This window comes from Siphateles boraxobius, unplaced genomic scaffold, assembly GCF_051911475.1.
Source record: "Siphateles boraxobius isolate OS27281-9 unplaced genomic scaffold, OSU_SipBor_1 41, whole genome shotgun sequence".
NCBI classification, from domain to species: Eukaryota; Metazoa; Chordata; class Actinopteri; order Cypriniformes; family Leuciscidae; genus Siphateles; species Siphateles boraxobius.
In genome coordinates, this window is record NW_027509042.1 from 5,630,977 (window position 1) to 5,656,742 (window position 25,766).

The following is a 25,766-nucleotide window of genomic DNA, read 5'->3' on the forward strand; positions in this document are numbered from 1 at the left end:
TAGAACAGGTTATTAAACCATCCAAATGATCTCTAAACGGTTTTATTAAGTTGAAATAGTTGCCGAATGCCCCTTTAAAGGGATAGTTCACTCAAAAATGAAATTTTTGTCCTGTATGAGTTTATTTCTTCTGTTGAACACAAAAAAGATATTTTGAAGAATGTTGGGAGTCAAGCAGTTGACTATGGAAGTCAATGGCTACCGCCAACTGTCTGGTTAGTTACCAACATTCTTTAAAATATATATATATATATATATATATATATATATATATATATATATATATATATATATATATATATATATATGTGTTCAAATAAAGAAATACACTCATGCAGGTTTGGAACAACATAAGGGTGAGTAAATGAAAAGAAAACTTGCATATCAATATATATATATATATATATATATATATATAATAAATTAATTCTAATCATAATAATAAACTGTTTGTTAAATTAACATTTTAAATTAATATTTTATTTTTATTGTGTTAATAATGACAATTTTCGTTTCGCCGATGAACCTCGGAGATTGCTTCGTGAAATTACCTTTAAATTTACATTTTACATTTTTTATTTTTTACTATTAATATTATTATTATTAAAAAATCATTAAAAAGACGAAATTCCTTTATAATAGTTGGCCCCTCGGTAGTCATTGTATAATTCGGTCGGTGTGTAGTGTACATTCACAGGCTGGTCGGCTGAGAGTGCTATAGTATAGGCAGCGCTTACATCTTCCGTGCCATAGGCGGATATAAGCCTCTCGGGTGATGATACACACTCTGCAGGGAGAGAATTTTTTTCGACGAGGAAAACATTCTCTGTCAAATCGTCACATGGGGTCAATCGCTTCCTGCATCGCGACTGAACTACTTCGTTTTTGCCGCTTGGATCGTATACGAATAGCAGCTAGAGTGTTATTATACCGTTAAGATCACCGTTTCTCGCGCGCCGCTGATGTCACATATTTCATTGCGATGATAAGCAAAGTTAAAAATGCCATGTCCTCGCTGGTGGGCGGAATGATCCCGCACGGCCACCACCACCAGCAGCACGGATCCGCGCAGAACGGCGGCACGGACGGGCTCCCGCCGCGCTTCCTCTACAGCCGCCCCGAGTTTCTGGACCTGACCCCGGAGCTGCTGCAGTACTCCACCGAACACGCGTCCAGACCGGTGATCACGCTCAAGAGAGACAGCAGGCTGCAGTGGCGAACTGGATACGCGGAGTGAGTCGTGTTTTTTATTGTCTAAGATGCGCATAATATGAATTGTTGGTTTAAAATGATACGGTTGAAGTGACGTCATTACTGAGGAAGGTTATATGTCACACCTAACCAAGGGCAATGGCTCACCATCATCATCATCCTCTAAGCGCTCTAGAGTCAGCTGGAATGTTGGAATGTTTTCACTGAAATGTGTTGTAACTGCACTGATGATGACGCAGCTTACAGTTCACATGAATTAATCGTTGCATTTAAATATAAAAATGCTGCATGTGTCAGGTTATACACGTATAGCTTTACTAATGAATATCCTATAGTAGTCATTGAATGCATCTTTACCACAGTACAGTGAGTACTTTTTACCACAGGACAGTGTATTCTCGCTACCTGTGCATCTGAGATAGCATACAGCTTTAAAATTTCAGAGCTACCTGATTTCCAGGCCTAAAAGAGTCATGAAAATGAATAAGATCAAAAATTAATTTCTCTGTTTAATGGGCTGCTGTCATGGAAGAAACCTGGGAACATTGTCCCGAGCTCCATTGATGCATTAGGGCATCATATTGGTGCATTCAAGTCATGTCCAAATGATGGTATATTTAAAGGGATAGTTCACCCCAAAATAATAAGTAGATATTTTGAAGAATGTGGGTACCCAAACATTTGACAGTGGCCATTGACTTCCATTGTATGGAGGGAAATAAATACAATGTAAGTCAATGGCTACCGTCAACTGTTTGGCTACCCACATTCTTCAAATACCTTCTGTTTAGCAGAAGAAAGAAATTCATACAGGTTTGGAACAACATAAGGATGACTAAATGGTGTGGTTGAGAATTTTCATTTTTGGGTGAACTATCCCTTTAAGAGTTAAGTTCGTTTAAAGTCCTAATTTTCAGGGGGGATCTTATAGGATTTATGACTTTCTCAGTTGGTGGCATTAAAAACATCAAGGTAATAACATAAGTAATTGTGAATGTTACCTATCCACTCTTTGCCAATGTTTGCTGTAAAATAAATGGTAATCTTATAAGATTTTATAATCTATTTGATCACATTTTTTTAGATTTATTATACATTTTAGATTTTATGTATATTTAATAATAAAATCTTAAATAATAATGAATTAAATATAAACAAAACAGAAAAATTCAGAAAAATAAATAAACAAAAAATAATAAAATATAAACAAAAATGTTGCAGTAACATCACCCATTGGTACAGGAGAAGGATGTTAGTGATGGGTGATAAAGGACTTTTTTTTCATAAAACATTTCTAGTAAAAAAACAACTGCATTATCAGTGTACATTTTAGAAACTGGAGCATATTTTAAGCAAATAGAAAAGTCATGGAAATGTATTGGTAAAAAGGGATGGGAATCTTGACTTTCATCAGGCATGGTCTGTTGAGTGAAGATCAAGACCATACTTGCACAAAGTGGCCTAAGATCAAAGCCAGTGAGATTATGCAGTCTTGAGTCATGCCATCAAATTAATGATTATAATGTTAGGTGGTTTTGGAAAAATTATCATATTTCTGTGACTCAGACCTAGAGAGTCCAGTGTGAAGAAGAGTTGGAGAGAAAACAGGCCCTGATACTGAAATATGCCCAGTTAGCCTCTGGTTATTTCATCTATTATTAACTACAGTACAAGAGGAGAACTTTGTCTGGGGCTGCGTGATGACAGAATTTGAAACTGAGCTTATTCTCTTAAATGTGGAAACAAAAATACTTTTTAGCTGTTAGCTTTAGCATGTGCTGCTCACATACACAGGCTAACAAACATGAAACGTTTTTATAGTCCTTAATTTTCAACAAGTCAACATGAAACAGTCTTCACAATCCATTTTACTTCTAACGTGATGTATTGAGTAAAATGTGAGTAAAATGTGCTACTAGCCAAACACAAAAAGAGAAGATTGTATAGTTGCTGTTTTCCATGCAATTAGCCTACAGGTAATTGAAGACTAAAGGTTTCAAGCTGAGAGGAGGATGCAAAAGCACCATTCAAGTATCATGGAGGTCTTCAATATGTCGTGTGTGATATGTTCTAAAGATAGACCAAATACACCAAAATTGAAGTTAATCTTCATTGATAACCTTTTCCTGCAGGGAGCTGTTAACCAGATCATTGAATCATGGAGCCGTATCAGTTTGATTCATAAATGAATCATTCAAATAGGTTTTGTAAACTTGAACGACTGATTCTTTAGATTCAAAATAGTCAAAATAAGGTTCCCAGTAAGGCTTCAGACGACTACAGCACACAAGAATATTTTAGAATACATTTATAGTGCTTTTGAAGTTTTATTGAAATTGCATGGAAAAAGCGGCCAGCACAATTCTTCAGAATGTTTCCTTTTCTGCTGTGGCCGGTTGCATAAAACGCTTAGACTAGTCTTACAAGTTAGTCATCTCATTTTCTTTAGGCTTTAAGAAAGGTCATAAATTTAAGTCAGTTACATTTGAATCCGAAAAATATGACTGATTACAGCTAACTTCTAGTTGGTCAGACTAGTGAAACTCTTGAAACACAGTCTTAAGGGACAGTTCTTGCAAAAATAAAGATTCTGTCATTAATTACTCATTTATCCACGCACATCATTTTCATTATCATGTGCCCTCATAACCTTTAATCAAAAGTACTTCCCCTTCCACTTGCATCTTTTCTCTTCTCTATTGGCCTGAGGGCGGGGCAACCTGTCACCCACTTAAGATCGACCAATAGCAAACCGCAACCATCCGATTAATTCCCCATGGTCAAAATCAAGTCCCGCCCTACATTTTTTCTTGTACAAGACGCCATTTTACTTGGATATACATGACAATAAGAAAAGAAAGATGATCATAACTTCTGTTTTATGTTGACTTTAAAACTCTGATGGCCCCTCAAATACACATTGTGGGCTGTAGATTAATGGCAGCTAAAGACTCTTCAGATTCCCCAACACACACTCATTCTCTATAAGATATTACTGAGTCATCCACTGTGGCTCATGGAGATTGGCTTTCTATGAACATGGTGTTGCTTAGCTGGCAAAGTCAAACAGATCCAGCATTCACCCACGCCACAATAAATGAATTCCTGTCAATACATGTATGAGTGCAAGTGAACTATAATCATTTGTTCTCTGTAGGGATAGGTCGACACTAGTCATTTTTTAGTTGCCCAACAACCAGCTAGTCTTTTAGTGAGATTTTTTCTAGATGAACTAGTCATGTTTCAGTTTCGATATCTTGGGTGACTTCTTGCTGACACTGCACTTTGCCTAATTTGTACGGTAAAACCTGGTCAATAAAAAAAAATGCACTTTTGCATTAAGAATCTCATTGTCATTTCAGTTTGACCTAAACCGTTTGTGTGGCACATTTCTGTGTGGATATTGAAGGATGGGTCAGTGCAAAGTAAACAGTATTAATCAGTCAAATAGGATACTCATTTATTTCTTTGCTTTTCATATTTCTTAATCTACTTGACAACTAAGACAGGCGGCATGATTCAAGATAAACAGTGCCATAAAAAGTGCCCATTTATTCTCTATTATTAAGCACAGTGGGTGGAGGTGAAGAATTGCTCATCAGGTTTTTCGAGGTATTGAAACTACATCTCTCTTTTGAGCTCACAGCAATGCTAAGATACAGCTATACACATTTAGAAATGCAAATATTGATTTTTTAAAAAAAAAAAGGTTGTTGAAGGTTATTGCTTGAGGAAGGATATTTGATCCCAGAGTATGTTTTAAACTCTGTGTATGTTTGACCAATTTAGGGCTCAGAACATGATTGTAACATGGAATGGTCTATATTCACTGGTAAAACAGCTTATAAATGAAATATTTTATGTTTCTTAGAACATGTTTTTTTGGAATACACAGTCAATAAAGAGAAACACTTTTTCCTACAGAATGGTGTAGTTCTGCTATTCCACCAACAGAAAACTGGCTCATGCTAATCAGCTAAACCTTGACCTTTTGATTTTGACAGATTTATCCTGCACTAAAATGTTTTGCACAAACTGTTAACATCAGGCTGAAATGATCAAGAACATTGTTAAAAATCACTTCAGCCCCTCTTTTCTAATGTTGGATTTGGGATTCGTCAGGAGGATAGATAAAATGACAGAGGGGCTTAGCATGACTGTTCTGCTCCAAAAAAGAAAACCATTGTCAGGTAACTAACCAGTCCCTTAACCAGTGTCTAGTTGACACTTTTTTTTGTCTGAGAGAATAACACTAGTGGTGGTAAGCCTTTCTAATAAAGGCTCAGTTTTGTGGCATTACTGTAGCTCATTGCTGTACTCTGTATTTTCCACAGATAATGAAGTTAGTTCTGCTTTCTTTTTCTTTTGCACGCACAATGGTTGTGCTTCTCTTAAAATCACAATTTTCCAATTAATGTGTGTTACTTTCATTTAAAGAAATCACACTATTTTGAAACCTAATGTGGCAGAAGTAAAGTAAAGAAATTGTAACTTCAGAAGAAGGAACTTGCTACAATTATACACTTCCTCTTTTGAGAGTAGCTACAGTGCGGCTTTGTCAGCTGATTCTAAATGAAAACCGCAGAATAAAGAAAAAAAATATATACATGCATAGCATAATGATGTACTATTATGCTGGGATTATTATTATGGGCATATTGATTAAAAATCTTTTGAAGTAGTATGTCTCTAACATCCCAATTTTAAATATGCATAAAGTAAGTTGGTTGAAATGCATCTTTGCTACCATTTTTTCTCTTAAAATCTGCTTATAAAAAAAAAAAAAAAAAAAAATTATATATATATGATTTGACAGACAAATATACATAATTATAAATAAAACAGAGACTTGCCTGTTTCCCGTACAGTTTCTGATGTTCTCATACAGTAGTCCATAATCTTATTTCTTTTTTTCTTTTCTTTAATGCGTAGGGATTTGTTGAAGAAATATTGAATAAGGGTCCCAAACTTTTGAAGAGAAACCCCTAACATTTATATAAATATCTCATCAGATCTGCTGGATCATGTCTATGGCCTCTGAAGCATCTTAGTGCTCTCAGCAGATTAGGAAGAGTATGGCTTTTTATAATCCAGATTTGGGAAATAATGGCTTTATGTTTCTCTTCATTAGACTGCCATAATACTAGAAATTATATTTAGCTGTATAATAGGTGTTCTCCTATTTGTACACACACACACACACACACACACACACACACACACACACACACACACACACACACACACACACACACACACACACACACACACACACACACACACACGCGCGCGCGCGCGCACACACACACACACACACACACACACACACACACACACACACACACACACACACACACACATATATATTTTAATTTAAGCAATAAATGACACCAATGATTTTGTCTCTCTCTCAGGGTGATAAATGCTGGGAAGAGCATGCTGAATGAAGACCAGGCTTCCTGTGAGCTGATGTATGTCAAGAAGATAAGTAGCAAGCATCAGCGCAGCGTCATGTTACTGGAGGACGGTGTGGTAAGTTGGTCTATGACACATCCTAAAAAACAACAAGATGCAGCCAAATAGTTTTGTGGCTGTGTCACTGACATCATTTTTTGTTTGTATAAAAAAAAAATGCGTTTGAATACTGCAAGATACATTCTAGTGCCAAACTCAATAGTGAGGTGAGTCTCCAGTGCGCTTCAATTCTTGGTATCAATACTTATGAACATTTATATAAAAAAGATCCCTGATCTGCTTTTGCAATGCAGTTGTTGTGGATCAATTGAACTGGACAAAACTGGTCTCAGGTAAGATTATGAAAGATTTAGCTTGCTGAGGGACGCTCAGCTCGCTGACCCCGGCGATCCCATTGAGCTCTGGCATCTGTTGCTGAGCACATTCGTATGAAATCCAAACTAAACTTAAAGAAAAGCCACATATAATTGAAATATTTTTCTATTTTCAGCTAAAGTTCATGAAATTTACCAAGATTCTGAAGCTAACCAAATGAAAGTCACCATGAAATCAAAATTGACAAATCTTTTTTTTTTTTTTTACGGAATGTTAATTTGTCCATGAACATAATTTATTTATTTATTTTTATTTCATGTGCCTTCGTTATCTTTCATCAAAATAGCTTTCCCTCCCTCTTGCCGCGACATCTCAATTCTCTGATGATGTGTTTACTGGTGTGAGGGCGGTCACACAAATTACATCAACCAATAGCAAACTACAACCATCCAATCAATTCTTGGTGGACAAAATTAAGTCCCGCCCTACATTTTTAGATATATGTCACTCGGATATATGTCACAATAGGGAAGAAAAGGCCATCTTGCTGACTTTAAAATGTCAGGCCAAGCATAACCTAGCCATCATTATAAAATAACTTTATTTAGAGTTATGAAATAACTTTCAACCACAATCATACTACTCTTTTCTAAGTCAGACATAGAGCAGCTGCTTACAGAAGCTGGTAGTACTTGAATTTACATGGACCATAATTTTAATCGGACTAGTTGCGTATTCGGAATAGAAAAGTCATATGTAGCTATGTCCGTCTGAATGAATTGGCCTAATGCTGTTATAATTTCATTCGGATTATAAGGGATGGTTTAAACATTTTCTAATCCATTCAACAGGATATGTAAACACTTGCTCGGAAACACTTGCAATTGAAAACTGAACCTGTAAAGTACTTTGCATGTGGAATGATGTAGAAATGGGGTAATGATGTATTACACACGGATCGAGCTGCTGTTGTTGTTGAATAAAGTGTCATAATAGTGACTTTTGTGTCATTCTAAAATTCTCCTTCCCTTCATCATCTTTAAAGGGGTGCAGGACAATGTCCCACCAGTCCTTGCTTCAAACATTCATCCACAGACGCCTTGTTTCAGGCGCCTAGGCTCAGGAAGGGGTGTTTTTACTGCTTGATAAATAAGGGGCCGTTTACACAACACAGTTTCAATTAAAAACAGTTTTTTTTTAATGCGTTTTGGCCATTGTAATTTGATTGTTTAGTTTCCATCTCGTCCCATTAGACTTCATGGGGAGGGCAGGGTTTATGAGCTAAACTGGGACCAACCACCTGGGTGCGATCTAGACACTTTGGCTTCACTTTTTAGTCGCAGGTGTAAGTTTCAGCTCAAAATACCCCACAGATAATTTATTATACCATGTTGTAAATGCCCATTTTTTAGAGGAAGGTAAAACATGCTGTTTTCGTGCATGTATCTTTAAATGCAAATGAGCTGCTGCTGCCCACCCTGCTTTCCAGAAGAGGGCGGAGCCTTTACAGCTTTTGCCTCAGACACTCTGCCGAAAAACTAAAACATCTGTTTGGTTTTGATTATCATCTCTATTGCGGTCACGCTCACGTGACATTGCAGGTCTTCATCATCATAAATGTTTATTTGCATGCGTTTTAAAGCCATATCAGTCTAAACTTCTGATAAATGGTTTCTGTGTGCACAGATGTCCTGTGAGTATTAAACTAAGTTCTCTTTCACTTATTGTGTTTAAACTGTCAAATACACACAAGGTTATGTCAAAAACACACAAAGTTCCCTTTCAGTCGATAACGTCAGACGTAGTCGACGTCGACTGAATTGGGATCACGCTAGGGAGCCTATCATCTTCGATTACTATTGAATGAGCCAATGGAATTTGGCGTGCGTGATTTGCATCACACACTCCACCCCCGCGGCGCGGGTATAAATACGGAAGTGGATGCACGCACTAGTTGCCTTTCGCTTCGGAGCCGTTCGTCTTTGATGTCTCGGAAGAGTGCTGTTGTGTTCAACGAGCGAGTGTGTCGGTGTTCTTTCGGGAAGACCTCTCCAGTGTTGGTGTTCTACAGCGTGGTGCAGCGGTGATCGCGAGCTTCTCAGCTCTCAACTGCTGTTTTAACAGCATCAAATTTCTATTGTTTGTTTGTGTGTTGACGGTTGGTTAGAGGGCGAGAAGTGAGTGCTTCACTGTTAGTTGAAAGACTATTCAGTGTTGGCCGCGGTCATTCCCTGTGTGCTCCGGCACTGGTGACGGTCCCATTTCCTAAAAGAGCAACACGGGTGTGAGTGCGTCTTTTTCAAGATGCCATTCCATCCGTGCGTTTCTGGGTGCGGTCTGGCACTATCCCCCTCTGATGGTCACGAAAGTTGTGTCGCATGTTTGGGCTTACAGCATGCTGAGGCAGCTTTCGTGGATGAGTCATGTTCTCACTGCGGGAACATGACCATCTCGGTGTTGAGATCTAGACTCGCCTTCGTCAAAAGCGTTGGTGCAGTCCCCACCTCTGGGCCCCGCCCTTGTTCTTCCTCTGGGTTACCTTCCCAGAGGAGGACTGGGGCGCCGTCCAAGCTGGGTGATCTGAGGATCACAGTGAGGGGTAATCCGCCCGGCCAGGCCCCGTGGGTCCGTCACTCCTCTTTCACACCGCAACCGGTGGAGCTCCCCATTGGTCCCGCTGGTCCCTCTGTAATGGACAGGCCAGCCGTATCATTTGGGGCCCCTCCAGGGGATACGATGTCAATCGCAGCATCGGAGGGGGAGCTGAACTCTGGAGATGATGACTCGGCTGCACTGCCTCCCTCCGGGAGACCAGTGTTGCCCGAGCCAGATCCAGAGATGTCAGCTATGCTGAAAAAGGCCGCCGAGGCGGTAGGTCTCGTGTGGAACCCTCCACCGTGTCCCGAGCCGTCTCGGTTGGATGATTGGTATATTGGGGCGGGCCGTACTGGTTCTCAGTCCGCCGCCCCGGTTCCTTTCTTTCCTGAAGTGCATGAGGAGCTGACGAGGGCATGGATCGCACCTTTCTCTGCCAGAAACCGCCTGAGTAGCTCCTCCCCCCTCACTACCCTTGATGGGGGAGCGGTGAAGGGTTACGAGGCTATCCCTCCGGTGGAGCGGGCCGTTGCGATGCAGTTATGCCCAACGGCGGCCGCTTCCTGGAGAGGTGATCCTCGTCACCCCTCTAAAGCCTGTAAGTTCTCGTCCACTCTTACGGGCAAGGCTTACAAAGCTTGTGGGCAAGCCGCTTCCTCCTTGCATGCCATGGTGTTGCTCCAGGTCCACCAGGCCCAGGCACTCATGAACATGCACGAGGGTAGTTCGGACCGTGAGCTCATGGGTGAGCTCCGCACTGCAACTGACCTCGCCCTCCGGGCGGCGAAGGTTGCAGCTCGCGCGGTCGGTTCGGCGATGTCCACACTGGTGGTCCAGGAGCGCCATCTCTGGCTCAACCTGGCCGATATGAGAGAAGCGGACAAGGTTCGGTTCCTGGACTCTCCCATTTCCCAGGTTGGGTTATTCGGCGACGCTGTGGAGAACTTTGCCCAACAGTTCTCTACAGCTCAGAAACAGACGGAGGCCATCCGGCACATCCTGCCTCGGAGGGACGCTGCTGCCTACACCCGCCCACCGAGGTCAGATCCTCCGCCTGCTCGTCGCAGAGGGCGTCCGCCCGCAGCCGCCTCAGCTCCCGCCGGACCATCGCAGCAGCCTTCACCCAGGTTCCGGCGTGGAGCCGGCCGCGGAGGGGGCGCCCAGGCTGCTCCAGGCGCTGCCAAGCCAGGTGGTAAGCATCAGCGCAAAAGAAAACGCTGAACCTGGTCGGGCTCTCAGGGATGGAAGAGTTGCTCGTGGAGTGGTCGCCGATCCACTCCCTCTGGCTGGTTGGAGGGCCGGCTGGAGTTTTTTGTTATGTGTGTGTCTGTTCCGCCGCTGGCCCCTATAAAAACGGGGTCAGCGGTACCCACATTTTCAGAAAAAGAGCAGATTTTCTATTCCTGAGTCCCAAGTGGACTAGTCTGGCGGGTGTGACCCTGTATTAGCCTTACATCCCCCAGCTTCCCTTGGTCGCCAGCAGGCAGCTTGGGGCGTTCGAGGACCCGGTCATCCGCCTTCTCACGTCCCCTGCCGCTAGTGGAGACAGGTAAGTGTTGCACTGCACACTAACACCACTATCTCTACTTTGCTGCCCCACCTCAGGCTCGGCTACCCCGCGCAAGTCAGTGATGATCATCACATTAGGTGTTGAGCAGACGTGCTCCTGAAAATTCAGTGATATTCATCACACCGAGTGTGGAGCAAGAGTGCTCCTGACTTGTGCGTGTTTATCTTATCCTGCTGGCGAAGGATTTGATATAGCCGCTCCTCCAGCCGGTACGAAGGCCAGTCGCAAACTCGCCTTCGTGCTACTAGGTGGTGAGTCGTGACCATCTTGGCCCAGGATTGGTCTGCAGCTTTGACCTGAAAGACATGTGCTTCAGATCTCTACCTCCCGCACCGCGGGCCATCCTGGGGGTTGCGTCTAAGGGTGGAGTATCAGTACAGTGTCCTTCCCCTCGAGTGCTCCAGAGCCCGTTGGGTCTTCAGGTCAACTGGAAGAGAGTAATCTCGCCCACGGGGTGAGTATCTCTTTTTCAGTTTTGGAGAGGTACTCGGTCTAACACGTCTCTCCAGTGGAAAGGTGTTCAGCTGGTGTTGAAGTGAGAAAGGGTCCCACTGAGGAACTTTCAGAGGCTCCTGGGGTGCCCGCTTCAGCGCTAGCTTCACGATCGAGTCCCGAGGTGACCGTGGCAGAGCAGCTCACCCTGTGTGACTATAGTTCATCCCGGTCTGCTGCCAAACCCTCTTCAACAGAGGGGCCATGTACAAAGGGTGTGTTTTAACGGGGGCCTGGGCAACCCCCTACTACACGGGCATTCGTGCCTCGAGTTGTTAGACATTGCGACCGTTGCGCAAGCTTCCCCTGCAGGTCACAACTCACCCGTCACCTCCTCCTTGGAGTCAGACGCTTCTGAGGGCGCCTCGCTCCACTCCTCCCGCTTACTCAATCGTGCCGCCATCGAGCCTCACGACAGTTATAGCCAGGACAAGTGGAGACTCCGTCCCCTGGCCGAGCGGACTACCCTTGGACAAACACTGTGTCTCAGCTGCCCCAGGGGCCCGCAGAAATGCGTTTAACCCCAGTGAGCTTCTAAAGGTGACTGCGACTCATGGTCGCCTTGCGCCTGCTCAAGTCAGTGAAATCATCACGCTTCGTGTTGAGCAGAATTGCTCCTGAAACTCAGTGAAGTTCATCGCACTCAGGTGTTGAGCAGCAATGCTCCTGTAGCTCAGTGAGTTCATCACACGTAGCTCAGTGAATTCGTCACACGCAGTGCTGAGCAGAAAGGCTCCTGGTGCTCAGTGAAGTTCTTCGCACTCAAGTGTTGAGCAGAAATGCTCCTGAAGCTCAGTGACTTTATCACACTCAGGTGTTGAGCCGGAATGCTCCTGAAGCTCAGTGAACTTGTCACACTCAAGTGCTGAGCAGAAATGCTCCTGTCGCTCAGTGAAGTTCTTCGCACTCAAGTGTTGAGCAGAAATGCTCCTGAAGCTCGGTGAGTTTATCACACTCAGGTGTTGAGCAGGAATGCTCCTGAAGCTCAGTGAACTTGTCACACCCAAGTGCTGAGCAGAAAATGCTCCTGAAGCCCAGTGATCTTCACATGTTGTGTTGAGCAATGCTCCTGTCTTTTGCGCGTCGCGTGCACCTACGTGCCAAGTCAGGAGAGGAGCAGGTCTTCATAGTTGCCCCTTATTGGCCCAACTAGACCTGGTTCCCATCAACAGCCTTCCTGACTTCCCCTGAAAACTCTTTCGGGGACGGGGCACGATGGCACACGCGTCTGCCCCCTGAGATTCCGGGCGGTCTTACATCTGAACGCAGAGGTTCAGGTGGCTGTCACAAGAACAGGTGATAGTTACCATCACTTCTGCGAGCACCCCCTAGAATTGGGTAGCGTGCTTACGCCTTTAGAAGTGGAACCTAGTCGTTGAGTGCGTCTTCTCTCCAGAGGAGATCCTGAAACGTTTCGATCACTTCAGTGCTCTCTTTCCTGCAAAATGGGTTGCAGTAGGCTGTTTTCCTTCACCCTCAAGATGATGTTGCCTCGGTGTTTAAACGACGCTCATCGTGTTGCAGAAGTATGCAGAAGCACGTTCTGATCGTCAGGTTCCTGAGGAGCAAGGTCTTGTAAATCCTTGTGTTCCTCTTTATCCTCTTGGGCCTTGTCCCTGGTGCGACTGCACTGCAGAGACCGCCCCTGAGCCACTGCAGGCAGTGAGTTAAAAAATCTGTTATATCAGTTCTCCTGCTCGCGTGGTCTCTACTAGAGGGTAGGGACTTGCTCGCTTTCGGTCAACGTATTGTGCCTGGAGTCTGGGCCGGCTAACTCTCACAAGCTGAGACCCCGGCTCGGATTGTGCCCAAGGTTCCTACCTCTCCCGTAATAGGAGCAGGTGGTGAGCCTGCAAGCGCTGCCCTGGAGGTGGCAGATCCAGCCCTGGCTTCTCTGTCCGTTCGCTTGGACGTGTACAGAATGCAAGTCATAGACCTCAGACCAGCTCTACAAATATCTGTTGGAATTCAGCAGAGAGAGAAGGCTGTTTCCATGCAAAGTTGCACTTAGTGCTTGCCTTCATTTCGGTAAAGATCCGAGATGCAACTTGTCCACTTAGGTGTTGAGCTCCTCTATGATGAGTGTAAAGTGCTCTGCCTGGGCGTTGACGATATGCTTTGCTAAAACAGATTCTAGAGTTGGGGGCTGGACGACACCTAGTTGAACCGCTGCTTCCCGTGGGCTCCCTTCTCATGAAGCCAGTTTCACCGTGAGCCCGGTTCAAGTGTCGGCTTGCTGCGCCATTCCCCTCCTATGGACTGGATACGTGCGCCTTTCTACTCCAGTTGTGTTCCCTTAAAATTGAACCCTGTTGAGTTCCTCCACACCCCTCCGACGTCGGACGTGCGGAACGTCTGGTGTTAGGCCTACCACTCGTAAGCAGTGTGGAACCTGTGTTAGGCTGGGTCCACATGTTGCGGTCCCTTCGGCGACACCATATGTGTATTCTTCCACGATACGGCTCCCTGCGGTGAGCCCGTGTCTTCCCTCGGCAGAGTCTCTCTGCTGTCACTGTCCGGTGTGTCTCCCCCCGTCTTAGGCTGGAGCCACCCCAGTGTCATTCCATATGTTAGACTGCCCGGTTTCCACCCAGTTCATATGTGTATTTTCCACGTTACCTCCCTCTGGGTTGGACGTGGCTTCCGCAGCGTCCCTTCCTTCCAATGTACGGGGAACGCTTTCCCAGTGGTCCTGTAGGAACAGCAGTGATTTCCCTGGCCTAACCCCTGTCCTTCCCCGCCTTAAATTTGCGGGGGCATCAGGAGGCTTTGGTTTAGGCACTGGAAGGTGGCAGCGTTAGTGGCGCGTTCAAAGGGTGATCCCAATTCAGTCGACGTCGACTACGTCTGACGTTATCGACTGAAAGGGAACGTCCTGGTTGCATATGCAACCCACCGTTCCCTGAAGGAGGGAACGGAGGACGTAGTCCCCTTGCCACTACCGCTGGACCACCGCTGACCCCGGGTTACTCTCGGCTCCTCAGCGAAAAGCAACTAGTGCGTGCATCCACTTCCGTATTTATACCCGCACCGCGGGGGCGGAGTGTGTGATGCAAATCACGCACGCCAAATTCCATTGGCTCGTTCAATTGTAATCGAAGATGATAGGCTCTCTAGCGTGATCCCAATTCAGTCGACGTCGACTACGTCCTCCGTTCCCTCCTTCAGGGAACGGTGGGTTGCATACGCAACCAGGACGTTCTCATTAATAGTCGGTTATGTCTGTGAACCTAAACAGCAAGTAAAGAAATCGTATGTGTATATTAGATATAAGTATTAGAGTGAAAGCAGTGTAGTATACAGTACCTACTGCTATATATGCTGTTAAAGCAACACCAAGGAACTTTTCCTCTGCGGTCGCCCTACAGGTTGGAAGCGCAATTGTCCATTACCGCTGTCGTAAATAATTTAGCCTACCGCAGCCTACTGTCACACGCGCACGCTCGCTGTTTATCCAGCACCGGCTTTGGAATCAACAATGGCCACTGACAAGGTCGAGTATGATGCATGATTTTATGAAAGACATCACAAACGAAGAAAAACTATGTATGGCGTAAAGCAGTCGAATTTTGTCGTTCTTTTTGTGCTCCGGTTACTACCCGAAACCCGAAGTTACATAGTGCCATAAAAGAGATACAGACCACGTCAGGCTATAGCAGACGTGTCATTCAACCTATTGTAAGTCGATGTACCATCACAAGGGTCTTCGAAAAATATTCTGAAGGTTGAAAAACTACATAGTGTTACTTTAATATGAATCAAACAACAAAAGAAAAACAGAAAATCACTCACTGCTATTGATTGAATAACTTTACTATCTTTAATAAGAATACATTTCTTAGTTGAATGCTGCTGTTAAATGCTCTGGCGAGGAGATAAACATGGCGGACTGTGTACAGATCACTCAGGACGGGTCAATGCTAATATGGCAGAGTCTATCAGCAGTCGTGGGTGGGGCCTGTGCAGTGTGACATCATATTGCATAGAAACTGCAAACGGCTTATTCTGAGACATTGCTTATGATTTATGGGGATTAAAAACAGGAGTGTGTGGATCTTTACCATTATAGGGTGGTTGTGTACACACACTGCCGACACACATTTATGTTCAAATACAATGTAAAAGTGAATTTTGCATAAGTCCCCTTTAAATCCACCAATAAACATCAGCTAAATACATTTTACAGATTATGTTGATAATAACTCAGTTATTGAAAACTGAATCAAAATAAAGAACAGCCTCATTGCATAACTGCTTGTCTAGATATATTTATAAAGCTAAAGTTGTCTTGGTGAACATGTTGAAGTGAAACTTCTTCTTTCTTTTTTTTTCTGTGTGAGAGTTTTGATAATGTGATGTGGTCCAGGCAGTATTTTCACCTATCCTGGACTTATGACCTTCAAAGTGTGCGTTTGTGTTTGTATGCAGGCATAAGTCTGATCTCTCTGATGCTCATCTGCAGTAACCCTTATGTCACCTCCGTCTTACCTCAAAATGACACGTAATCCAAAGTGGAAAGCTGTTCAAGTCTGATTGATTAAAACGTCTTCTTAGATAATATTGCATTGACAAAGAAGGGTTGTGACATCTGTTCAAGGGAGGCTTTGGTATTGTGCAAACTGATGTATTTCTCTCTTGATCCCTCTGTTACATTCCTCTCTCTTTGCCATTCTCACTTATTTTCAAGTATCTCATGTTTCTCCTAAAATTGCACAGTTGTTGACAGTAAAGCGTACAGATTCAGAACTAGATTTACATTTTACATATTTTTCTGGAGAAAAAAATATAAAACGTACCACCACAATACGCTTATTTCACGTAGCCGTTATTTTGAAATCGAAAGCGAGGCTCCGGGAAGTAAAGATAAACAACAATGCCTTGGACTACCAACCTGAAGCTGCTTCCGCGATTTACACTATTGGATGTTAATATCCAATATAGGATATGTAGATATAGTTCGTTCCTGCTTATTTTTTTACTTTCTGAAAAAAATATTATAAATGATTTTCACTGTATATAGTCTAAAGTATGAAAGGAATGTATGTACATTTTTAGAATAACTAATTTCTACATTAAACACAACAATACGCCATCGCATTCGCAACTCTCGTATGATTAAAGGCGACACTTCCGGTTTTCTTCCCACCGGAGCCTCGCTTTCGTTTTCAAAATAACGGCTGCGTGAAATAATCGTATTCTAGGAAAATACTAAATAAATGTGTTTTGTTGCCAGGGCGTTGCTACGCACTTTTTAAAGTATTTTGAGTTAGTTTTTTTTAGCATGTTGCTGTATGTTTGCAAGGGTGTAATGGGTAGTTGCAATGGCATTTCTATGCAGTTCAAGTGTTTTTAGCAAGTTGCTGGTTTCCAACCCGTAGAAAATGTTTATTCAAGTGTGCTATTAGTATGCTTTTTTTAAACTAAAAACAAGAAAGCATACTTTCAGTCTACTTTTTATGTACTTCTCAAAAATATACTGTATGTACATCTCAGAAATATACTTAAAATTACAATTGTACAATTTGGCCTATACTTTCTCAATCTTTTGATCAAGATATACTTAAAAGTATAATTAAGTATTATCCACTGGATGAGAATGTTTTTTTTTTTAAATATGTTGGCGAGGAAATAGTTAAGGTACAGTTAAAGGTATATTTCATGTATAAAAATGAATACCTAAATAGGAACATAATACTTATAGTTTACTATTTATATATAATTTTTTTTGCACTTTAAGTATGATGTTACTTTCATAAACTAAAAAATGTGCAACAAGTATTTAAGTATAAACTATCAGTATACCTATAAGGTAATTTGTAGTATAGTTGCAGTACAAATGAAAAACGTAGTTGTAAACTAGTTACTACTCTTAGGCTGCATCCGAAATTGCATACTTCCCTAGAAGTATGTCCGCATTCACAGTATTCATAAAAGAGTAGGTTCATACTACACAGACTCATACTATATAGAACATACTTTTTTTTATCAGGTGAGGAATAATAATTAATTAGTTATTCAAAATAAGGACCTACTCAAGAGAGTATGCAATTTCGGGCACAGCATCACACTTTAGTATACATTTATACTCTAAAAGTGAGCCAATTTAGTCCTAAGAAGTATTGAAATAGTACACTTAGAAGTAGACTACTAGTACATTGATATTGGTATACTTACTATGTAAAGTATACACATTTTTTTTAAAAGTATACTTAAGTATAAAAATGTACTTAAGTATACTTGGAAAAAATATATATAGTTCAAATGAATTTGATTAAGGGAAGGAGTTGTGGATAGTTGCCTGAGCATTACTATATGGTTGCTAGTGTAATGGGTTTCCAGGACATTTCTATCCAGTGTTTTTTTGTTTTGTTTTGTTTTTTCATGTTGCTATATGGTTGCTAGGACATTATTTACCTCAATTTGCTCCCTATTTAATCTAATTGATGTTTACGAGAAACAATTATTTTCTCGTATTATTTCTTTTGCGTAGGTGGATTCAAACAGTCAGAAATGGACTGGTAATCTCCAACAGTTTTTACTCACGAGAGGTTATTAACCAGGACAGTGACTTCTGTCTCTCTTTCGCCTCTGCTTAAATCACGTGACGTTGCCCTCCCCCACTTAATACCCTCTCTCAACTCCTCTAAATCAATTACATCATCCTATCATCTGCTGTGTTGCCTGTCTAAAAAAGATATCAAGAACACATATTCACTTGACGTGGACCTCTTGCTCTTTAGAAACAGAGATCCAGCCAAAAACATTTTCTGCTGCCACAGGCTTTACTGGCTGATCTGACATGATTGAGCGGGTGTAATCTTGTCAACAGGTAATGACAGGAAATTGAGATTGGAGAGTATTTCTAGAAAAGCTGTGTAAAGTGTCCCAGAGATGCCCCCCTGTGGTTTTAAAAAGGCTTTGCATGTTATTGTGCCGTCTTATGTGACTGAAATACTTTATACTGATTGGTCCATTGTGGCATTCTACAATCAGATGTTTTTGTAGAACATTTTCTAAATTGTGTAAATGACCTATGTCCCAGAAACCTGATTAATCTGCTAGTATTATTGATTTAAAACCACTTTTTTTTCACTAGTCAACAATTAAAGGGGAAGCGTATCATTTTTTTTTTTTTTTTTTTTGCAATGTACAATACAGTCTCTCCTATTCCAGCATGATGTGATGAGATATCTTTAAGTAAGCCACTAGTAGTTTGAGTTCCTGAAATGTGTAAACAGTTTGGCTATTTGAAAACATTGCCCCAATTGTTTGAACTAAGAGGTCAAGGTTCAGCTAGTTGGCATGATCCCGTTTAAACCTACTGGTAGAAGCTGATACTGCAACATAATGGAGCATATTAAAAAGCATTCAAATAAAGAGCATCTTTCTTAACTGACACTTTCAAAAGTAGCTGTTTATTTATTCTGACAAAATAAATAATTTTAACTAATTATTTTTAAATAATTAACTATTTGTATTATATAGTTAATGAGATTAAACTAAATAAGAATAAAGTATTCATACATATTTATATAAAATGTTTAATGTAAAACATTTTGGTTGCTTTACAAAAAGGTTTCACTTGTCAACATTATTTAACTACATTAGTTGAAATGAACTAACAATGAACGATACTTGTACAGAATCTTGGTTTATGTTAATCTCAAAATGTACTAATACATGTGTATGTCTTCTAACATGAACATGAATATTGTTATTAACTAACATTAACAAAGGTTAATAAATCGTATAAGAATATATTGTTCATTGTTAGTTTGTGTTAGTTAATGCATTAACTAATGTTAACAAATGAAACCTTATTGTAAAGTGCCAGTATTTTAAACAATATTTATTATAATATATTAAATATTATAAATTAAAAATCTGTGTTTCAACAGGTCAACGTGGCTCACCCAATTGCATAAGTTTGGGGCGAAGCTACCTGATCAATTGACCAATGACATACAGTGTAGGAGAGAAGATATTGTTTTTGCAATTCTATTTTATGCCACAAATGATGCAGAAATCACACACCTTCTCCTCTTCCTCATCCCTTCAGGACACCTCAGGCATTCCCATGCACTTCTGGGGAGTGTTTGATGGACACGCTGGCTCTGGTGCTGCTCTCATGGCGTCCAAACTTCTCCACCGTATCATCCGCGATCGGCTTTGCGATGTCGCCCATCTTCTAGAATATCAAAACATCCCTCCACCTATCTGCCTGGCCAAGAACGGGAGCCCCTTCCAGGCTGAGGCGAAGAAAGGGGCTTGCCTAGATGGAGAGGACCAGGACGGGCCCCCGGATGAGCCGCGGTTCCACATGGAGAAAGACATCAGTGTGGAGAGCCTGGTCATGGGCATCATAGAGACTGCCTTCAAACAGATGGTGAGAACTGTAAAAGATAGACCTGTGGTTTTAGTCTTTTTTGCATGTGGAGGACTAGGTGAGCCACTTAAAAAGAAAAGAATTATCAATGTATTCAAAAATTCAAATGTAAATAGATAAATCAGTTTACAAATTGACAAATATTTAAAACTATTTATTTAATGATGCTTAAATGCATCTTTTTTAGATGTAACAAATGTTACATTTATATATAATTTTATCTGCAAATTTTTCATTATTATAAAGCATTTGGCAACTATTTTTCTTTATCCTTTTGCTAGTTGAGATAATGCTATTGGACAGTTCAAACTTGTGAGCAGCCAATTAATTTTTAAAGGGGTCCTGTTATGCCTTTTTACATGTTCAGCTTTCTTTTAGTGTGTGATCCTGCTGTTTAAACATGAAAAATGTCTTATAAAATACAGTCACTTCAAATGGAGTTATTATATATATCAATAAGCACTGTTTCTGACCTCCCTAAAATATAAGGGGTTGGGGGCCTTTATTTTTCTGAGTTGCGTTAGTAGTGCGTTGAAACTTGCGGTTATGGTAAGGGCTGTGACATTTCCGAAACACACTCAAAGCAGTTGACCAATCACAATGCACTGGTCCAGCCGACCAATCAGAGCACATTGTGCTTTTCAGAAGGAGGGGCTTCATTGAGACAGGAACTAATCAGAGTTACTGACAGATTAGGAGGAGAGGCGCTGCAACAATGGGTGCTTTTCAAACGGTAGGCTGCATCCAGTGAGGCTGTGTCCTTCCTAGTCCAGTCCTTCAGAGGCTTGCAGACCTCCTCAGCATTAAATACTAGAATGAGAAGGTTTAGTAAGTGTGCAGGGCTACGTCATAAATGTTTCCGCCCCGTGGTCACGACTCAAAAAAATACGAATAAAATTATAATTTGAAAAATACTTTATATTAAAAAATGAATAGAACTGTTTTTCTATGAATACAGTACAGGTTATGACAACCCTGTGATCTCCCAGTGGTTTACAGTATGCACAGTTTAGCATTATGTGATTAATTTACAACAAAATAAAATATAATGCCTTTACCCCCCCAAAAAAAAATATTTCAACAGGACGACCTGATCGAGAAGGAGAGAGAATCTTACAGTATCTCTGGTGGCTGTTGTGCCTTGATTGCAATTCACTTGATGGGGAAACTCTATGTAGCAAACGCAGGAGACAGCAGGTAAGATGCCTTTAAAAAAGATACAGTGATTAAATGTGCATGTTATATTAGCAGGCTAACAGAAGATGGTCTTTATCTTTAGATAAAAGAAGGAAATGTACAATCAAAAACTTAATTATACAAAATAATTCGGTTTTAAACATCGACCCTAATCTTGACAAGATGCATTGACTTTAAAGCTGTTAACTTTCATTTCATAAGAGTTTAGTGAGTGTAAAATAATTTTTGTATTTTTTATAAAAGGCCATTTATTATATTTTCTGCAGTAAACTGATTTTTATAATGAAAGTTGGATGAAATTGTTATAATTTTAAAATGAAAAGATTACATAAATTTGTCTCTAAGGAGAAAAATGTTAATTTTACAAAGATGTTACCTTGGATGTTTCCAAATTAGAATTACTGTGACAGTTACCCATCATGATCATCTTGGGGATTTAAGCAATCAATGAGAAATATCGAAATAATTCCAATCACTGCATACATATATTTCTTGCTATTTACCATCCAGTGTTTCTGTAGGTGGTATAATACATAATACAATAACCTAAAATAATATTATTTCCCCACAGAGCCATAATTGTCCATAACAATGAGGTCATCCCCATGTCCAATGAATTCACACCGGAAAGTGAAAGACAGCGGCTACAGTACCTGGTGAGTCACCTGTGTTATTGTCCCAATAGAATTCCTGTTAATTCATTATCCTGCGTGATTGCTCCATTACTATTTTAGATCTTCAGTTATGTAACATTTCCATCATGTTTGTGTTGCTTTTGTCTAGGGCTTCCTCAAACCGGAGCTGCTTGGGAACGAGTTTACACATATTGAATTCCCCAGACGCATCCAACACAAGGAACTCGGCAAGAAAATGCTCTACAGAGACCACACTATGACTGGCTGGTAATTATGTACCACACATATGAGGATGAGGATGAATTACAGCAGCAGCTATTATACCAAACTATATTTTGATATATACTGTATATATTCAATTCTTTTACTTTATTGCATTCATAACCATTACCTGTTTTTATTTCAGGGCATATAAGACAATTGTAGAAGATGATCTCAAGTTCCCGTTGATTTATGGGGAGGGGAAAAAGGTAAGCGAATAATTCTGCTTCTTTTCTATTTAGCTTTTATTTAACTTGAAAGGTTCTGTAAATGGATTTTATTTTAAGCTGCATAACAGTAACATTTGTTACAGACCTAACATATAATCTAATGACGGTGTCTGAAGCTTTTTCCACACAGTTTGTACAGCTATTTATTACAAAGCAGGAGTAGTGAGGTGTTGCAAATGGGAATTGCCATAATGTTCTGCCAGATGTAGGGCAGAATAATGTCTTGTTTGATAAAGTTTGTAAGTATATAAAATAACCCTTTTGCTGTAATGGCACATAAACTTCCAACTGTGTGTGTGTGTGTGTGTGTGTGTGTGTGTGTGTGTGTGTGTGTGTGTGTGTGTGTGTGTGTGTGTGTGTGTGTGTGTGTGTGTGTGTGTGTGTGTGTGTGTGTGTGTGTGTGTGTGCTCGTAGGCTCGAGTCATGGCTACTATTGGAGTAACGCGTGGTTTAGGGGATCACGACTTGAAAGTGTACAACTCCAACATTCATATAAAACCCTTCCTATCCTGTTGCCCAGAAGTGAGTATATAAATGGGTATTTATGTTGAAATATTTGCAAAGCCATTTATTCTTCTTGTTTTAAGTGGACTGTACACCCTCCAAAAATACGGCATATAAAGCATAACTGCATGAAAATAGTACAATATCATGCTCTTATCTAGGTCAAGGTGTACAACATCTCTGAGCACAAACATGGGTCTAATGATGTCCTGGTCATGGGTACTGATGGACTGTGGGACGTTACAACTGATAGAGAGGTTGCGGACGCAGTATCAACTTTCCTGTCTGGCCGTGAGCCCAATGATCCCATGAGGTGAGCGTGTGGTCTTTACATCATAACTGACCTGATCACATGTAGAGCTCCTGGAGATCACTTCATTTCGCCATAATGAAGCGCACACATTTTCCCACACATTCACAAAATTGAAACGCTAAAGGCAAATAATAAAATGCAACTAACACCACTGTTCAAAAGGTTTGAGGTTAGTAATATTTTAATGCTTTTGAAAGAAGTCTCTTATGCTCACCAAGGCTGCATTTATTTGATCAAAAACATGGTAAAAAACGTAATATTGTGAAATATTATTACTATTTAAAATAGCTGTTTTCTATTTTAATATAACTTCAAATGTAATTTATTCCTGTGATGTAAAGCTGAATTTTCAGCATCATTACTCCAGTCTTCAGTGTCACATGATCCTTCAGAAATCATTCTAATTATGCTGATCTGCTGCTCAAGAAATGGTAGTGTATATCAGTTGTGTTGTAGTAGTTACACCAGCAGATGTCAGTATACAGTTTGTCATGACTAAGGCCCTCTATGGTCATTTTCATTTACTTTAATGTTCAAATGATGATGTCATGTTTGTCATTTTATGCTTTTAAAGGTACACTCTAGCGGCACAAGACCTCCTGATGCGGTCACGTGGAGTCCTGAAGGAGCGAGGTTGGCGGCTACCCAATGAAAGACTTGGCTCGGGTGATGACATCACCTCGTTTGTCATTCCATTGGCCGGGGCAGAGTTAGAAACATGACCAGGTTGGTCCACCTTCACTGGACAAGCACAGCAGGACACGTCCTTGGCTCCATCCCAGAGAAAGGGCTAGGAAAACCAAGAAATCCATTTTCAATCTGTCAGATGGCTCGGATGCGAGAGACGTTAAATGCAACTTTCCCATGTCCTCCTTCTCCTTCTCCGAGTCGTACCATGAATATCGTCATGCCCATGTCAGGCGTGAGGTGAAGTCATCAAGTGCCATTCCTCTCGCTCTCAATCTCCTTTCTGATTTGTCGAACGCAACCTCCGCAAGTCAGTACGGGACTGGAGGGCTCATAATGTTTGGGTATTCTTTAACACCAGTGGGTCATTTGAATCTGAATCTCAGTGTGGCAAAGGAATAAGCCAATACTGCTTAAACATCGACACCCTGATGGCAAGGGAAATAAAAACGAAGCACTTTATATGTAGCAGAATCCATTTGAGCTGTAATTTAAACTGCTGGTTATATTTCCTAACTGTTCTGTCTCCAAAGAATGTTTCTGTTGGCTGAATTTAAAGGGTTAGTTCACCCAAAAAAGAAAATTCTGTTATTAATTACTCACCCTCATGTCGTTCCAAACCTGTAAGACTTTCGTTCATCTTCGGAACACAAATGAAGATCTTTTTGATGAAATGGTCAATTGACGGACAGAAAAGCTCTCAAATTTCATTAAAAAGATCTTCATTTGTTTTCTGAAGATGAAAGAAACTCGTACGGCTTTGGAATGACATGGGTGAGAAATTAATAACAGAATTTTCATTTTTGGGCGAACTATTGCTTTAAGGTTTTCTATAGCAAGATGCAATCAAACTAAAAAAAACAGTGGGCATTTCCTGTGAATGCATAGTTTTTTTTGTTCATCTCAGCTGTTTCGGGTTCAGTCAGGCATAGTTTTAAATGGACTCAATGCAAATGTCTATAATCTGGAACATGTATTAATCACACTTCTGTAAAACTAGTTGAACCAAGCTCATTTTCCCTACATCGGTACAAATATGTACATGTACAAAATAATAATATGTACAAATAACCTAAAACATCATTGACATGCACCAGGCTTTCTATACCCAAATGAACTGATTGCTTGAACTGCTGAATGACCTGTTTATTTTGCTGTAGATAAATTCTAGTTTGGTCCGAAACTGTGTCAGTAAAAAATCGCAATTCAAACAACCATGTGGATCCAAACCTGAAACTGAGAAACCTGAACTTAGTCATTGGTCTTTTTGTACACCTTGAATGTACCTTATTTCCTTTACTTGATGTCAGTGTTGTGTCTGTGTAGTATATTACATATATAAATTGATTTCTGCCTTTCAAATGATGATTCATTGTCAAAGGAGCTATCTTTGCAAATTATGTGACTAATTCTAAATAAATATATCCTTTTTATAATGACCCTGTGGTGTTTTTGTTGTTTTTTTGTGCTACATTAATTTGCTCTATTGTGCATGGGAAATGAGTGTTACTGGTGTTAATGGTTCATGATGTGCTTGTTATTTGGGCTACCACTGCACCCTGCTGTGGCAGGACAATTGCAGCTATTTACAGATACTTATTAAGACTATAATAAGGATTATAAAACATGCTGTTCCAGATAGTGACCATGGGTGAACATGATTTCACCAAGTCTACAAAGTGTTCCTGGGTCAAACTCTTTAATCAACCAATCAGATTTGGGACATGTTTACAATCGGTTAGGTGCTTCTACATCAGTGTTATTACATTTTCGGATAGGAATGTTGTTCCAGGGTCAACAAAATATGTTGATCCAGGAACATGTCTTAATTGGCAAATTCACTGTGACCTAGTGACCACTGTCATCTAATTCAGACATATAAAAACATAATGTT

At 40.9% G+C, this 25,766-nt stretch overlaps 1 protein-coding gene across 1 annotated transcript; it reads left to right on the plus strand.

Moving 5' to 3' along the window:
* The first annotated feature begins 644 nt into the window (after nucleotides 1-644).
* On the plus strand, nucleotides 645-25,311 carry ppm1j (protein phosphatase, Mg2+/Mn2+ dependent, 1J). The gene is made up of 10 exons (XM_077197950.1): nucleotides 645-1,233; nucleotides 6,627-6,744; nucleotides 19,719-20,045; nucleotides 21,130-21,242; nucleotides 21,814-21,898; nucleotides 22,026-22,144; nucleotides 22,284-22,347; nucleotides 22,783-22,890; nucleotides 23,034-23,185; nucleotides 23,760-25,311. The coding sequence occupies exons 1-10, from the start codon at nucleotides 983-985 to the stop codon at nucleotides 23,905-23,907; spliced, it is 1,485 nt and encodes a 494-aa protein (XP_077054065.1). The 5' UTR covers nucleotides 645-982; the 3' UTR covers nucleotides 23,908-25,311.
* Nucleotides 25,312-25,766: the final 455 nt, after the last annotated feature.

What these genes read in the sequence shown, in the direction of transcription:
- ppm1j (XM_077197950.1), top strand. Translation starts at nt 983, where the DNA reads ATGATAAGCAAAGTTAAAAATGCCATGTCCTCGCTGGTGGGCGGAATG. An exon ending in GCAAACGCAGGAGACAGCAG is followed by an intron (nt 21,243 to 21,813) that starts GTAAGATGCCTT and finishes ATTTCCCCACAG; the next exon opens with AGCCATAATTGTCCATAACA. An exon ending in TCCTATCCTGTTGCCCAGAA is followed by an intron (nt 22,891 to 23,033) that starts GTGAGTATATAA and finishes GCTCTTATCTAG; the next exon opens with GTCAAGGTGTACAACATCTC.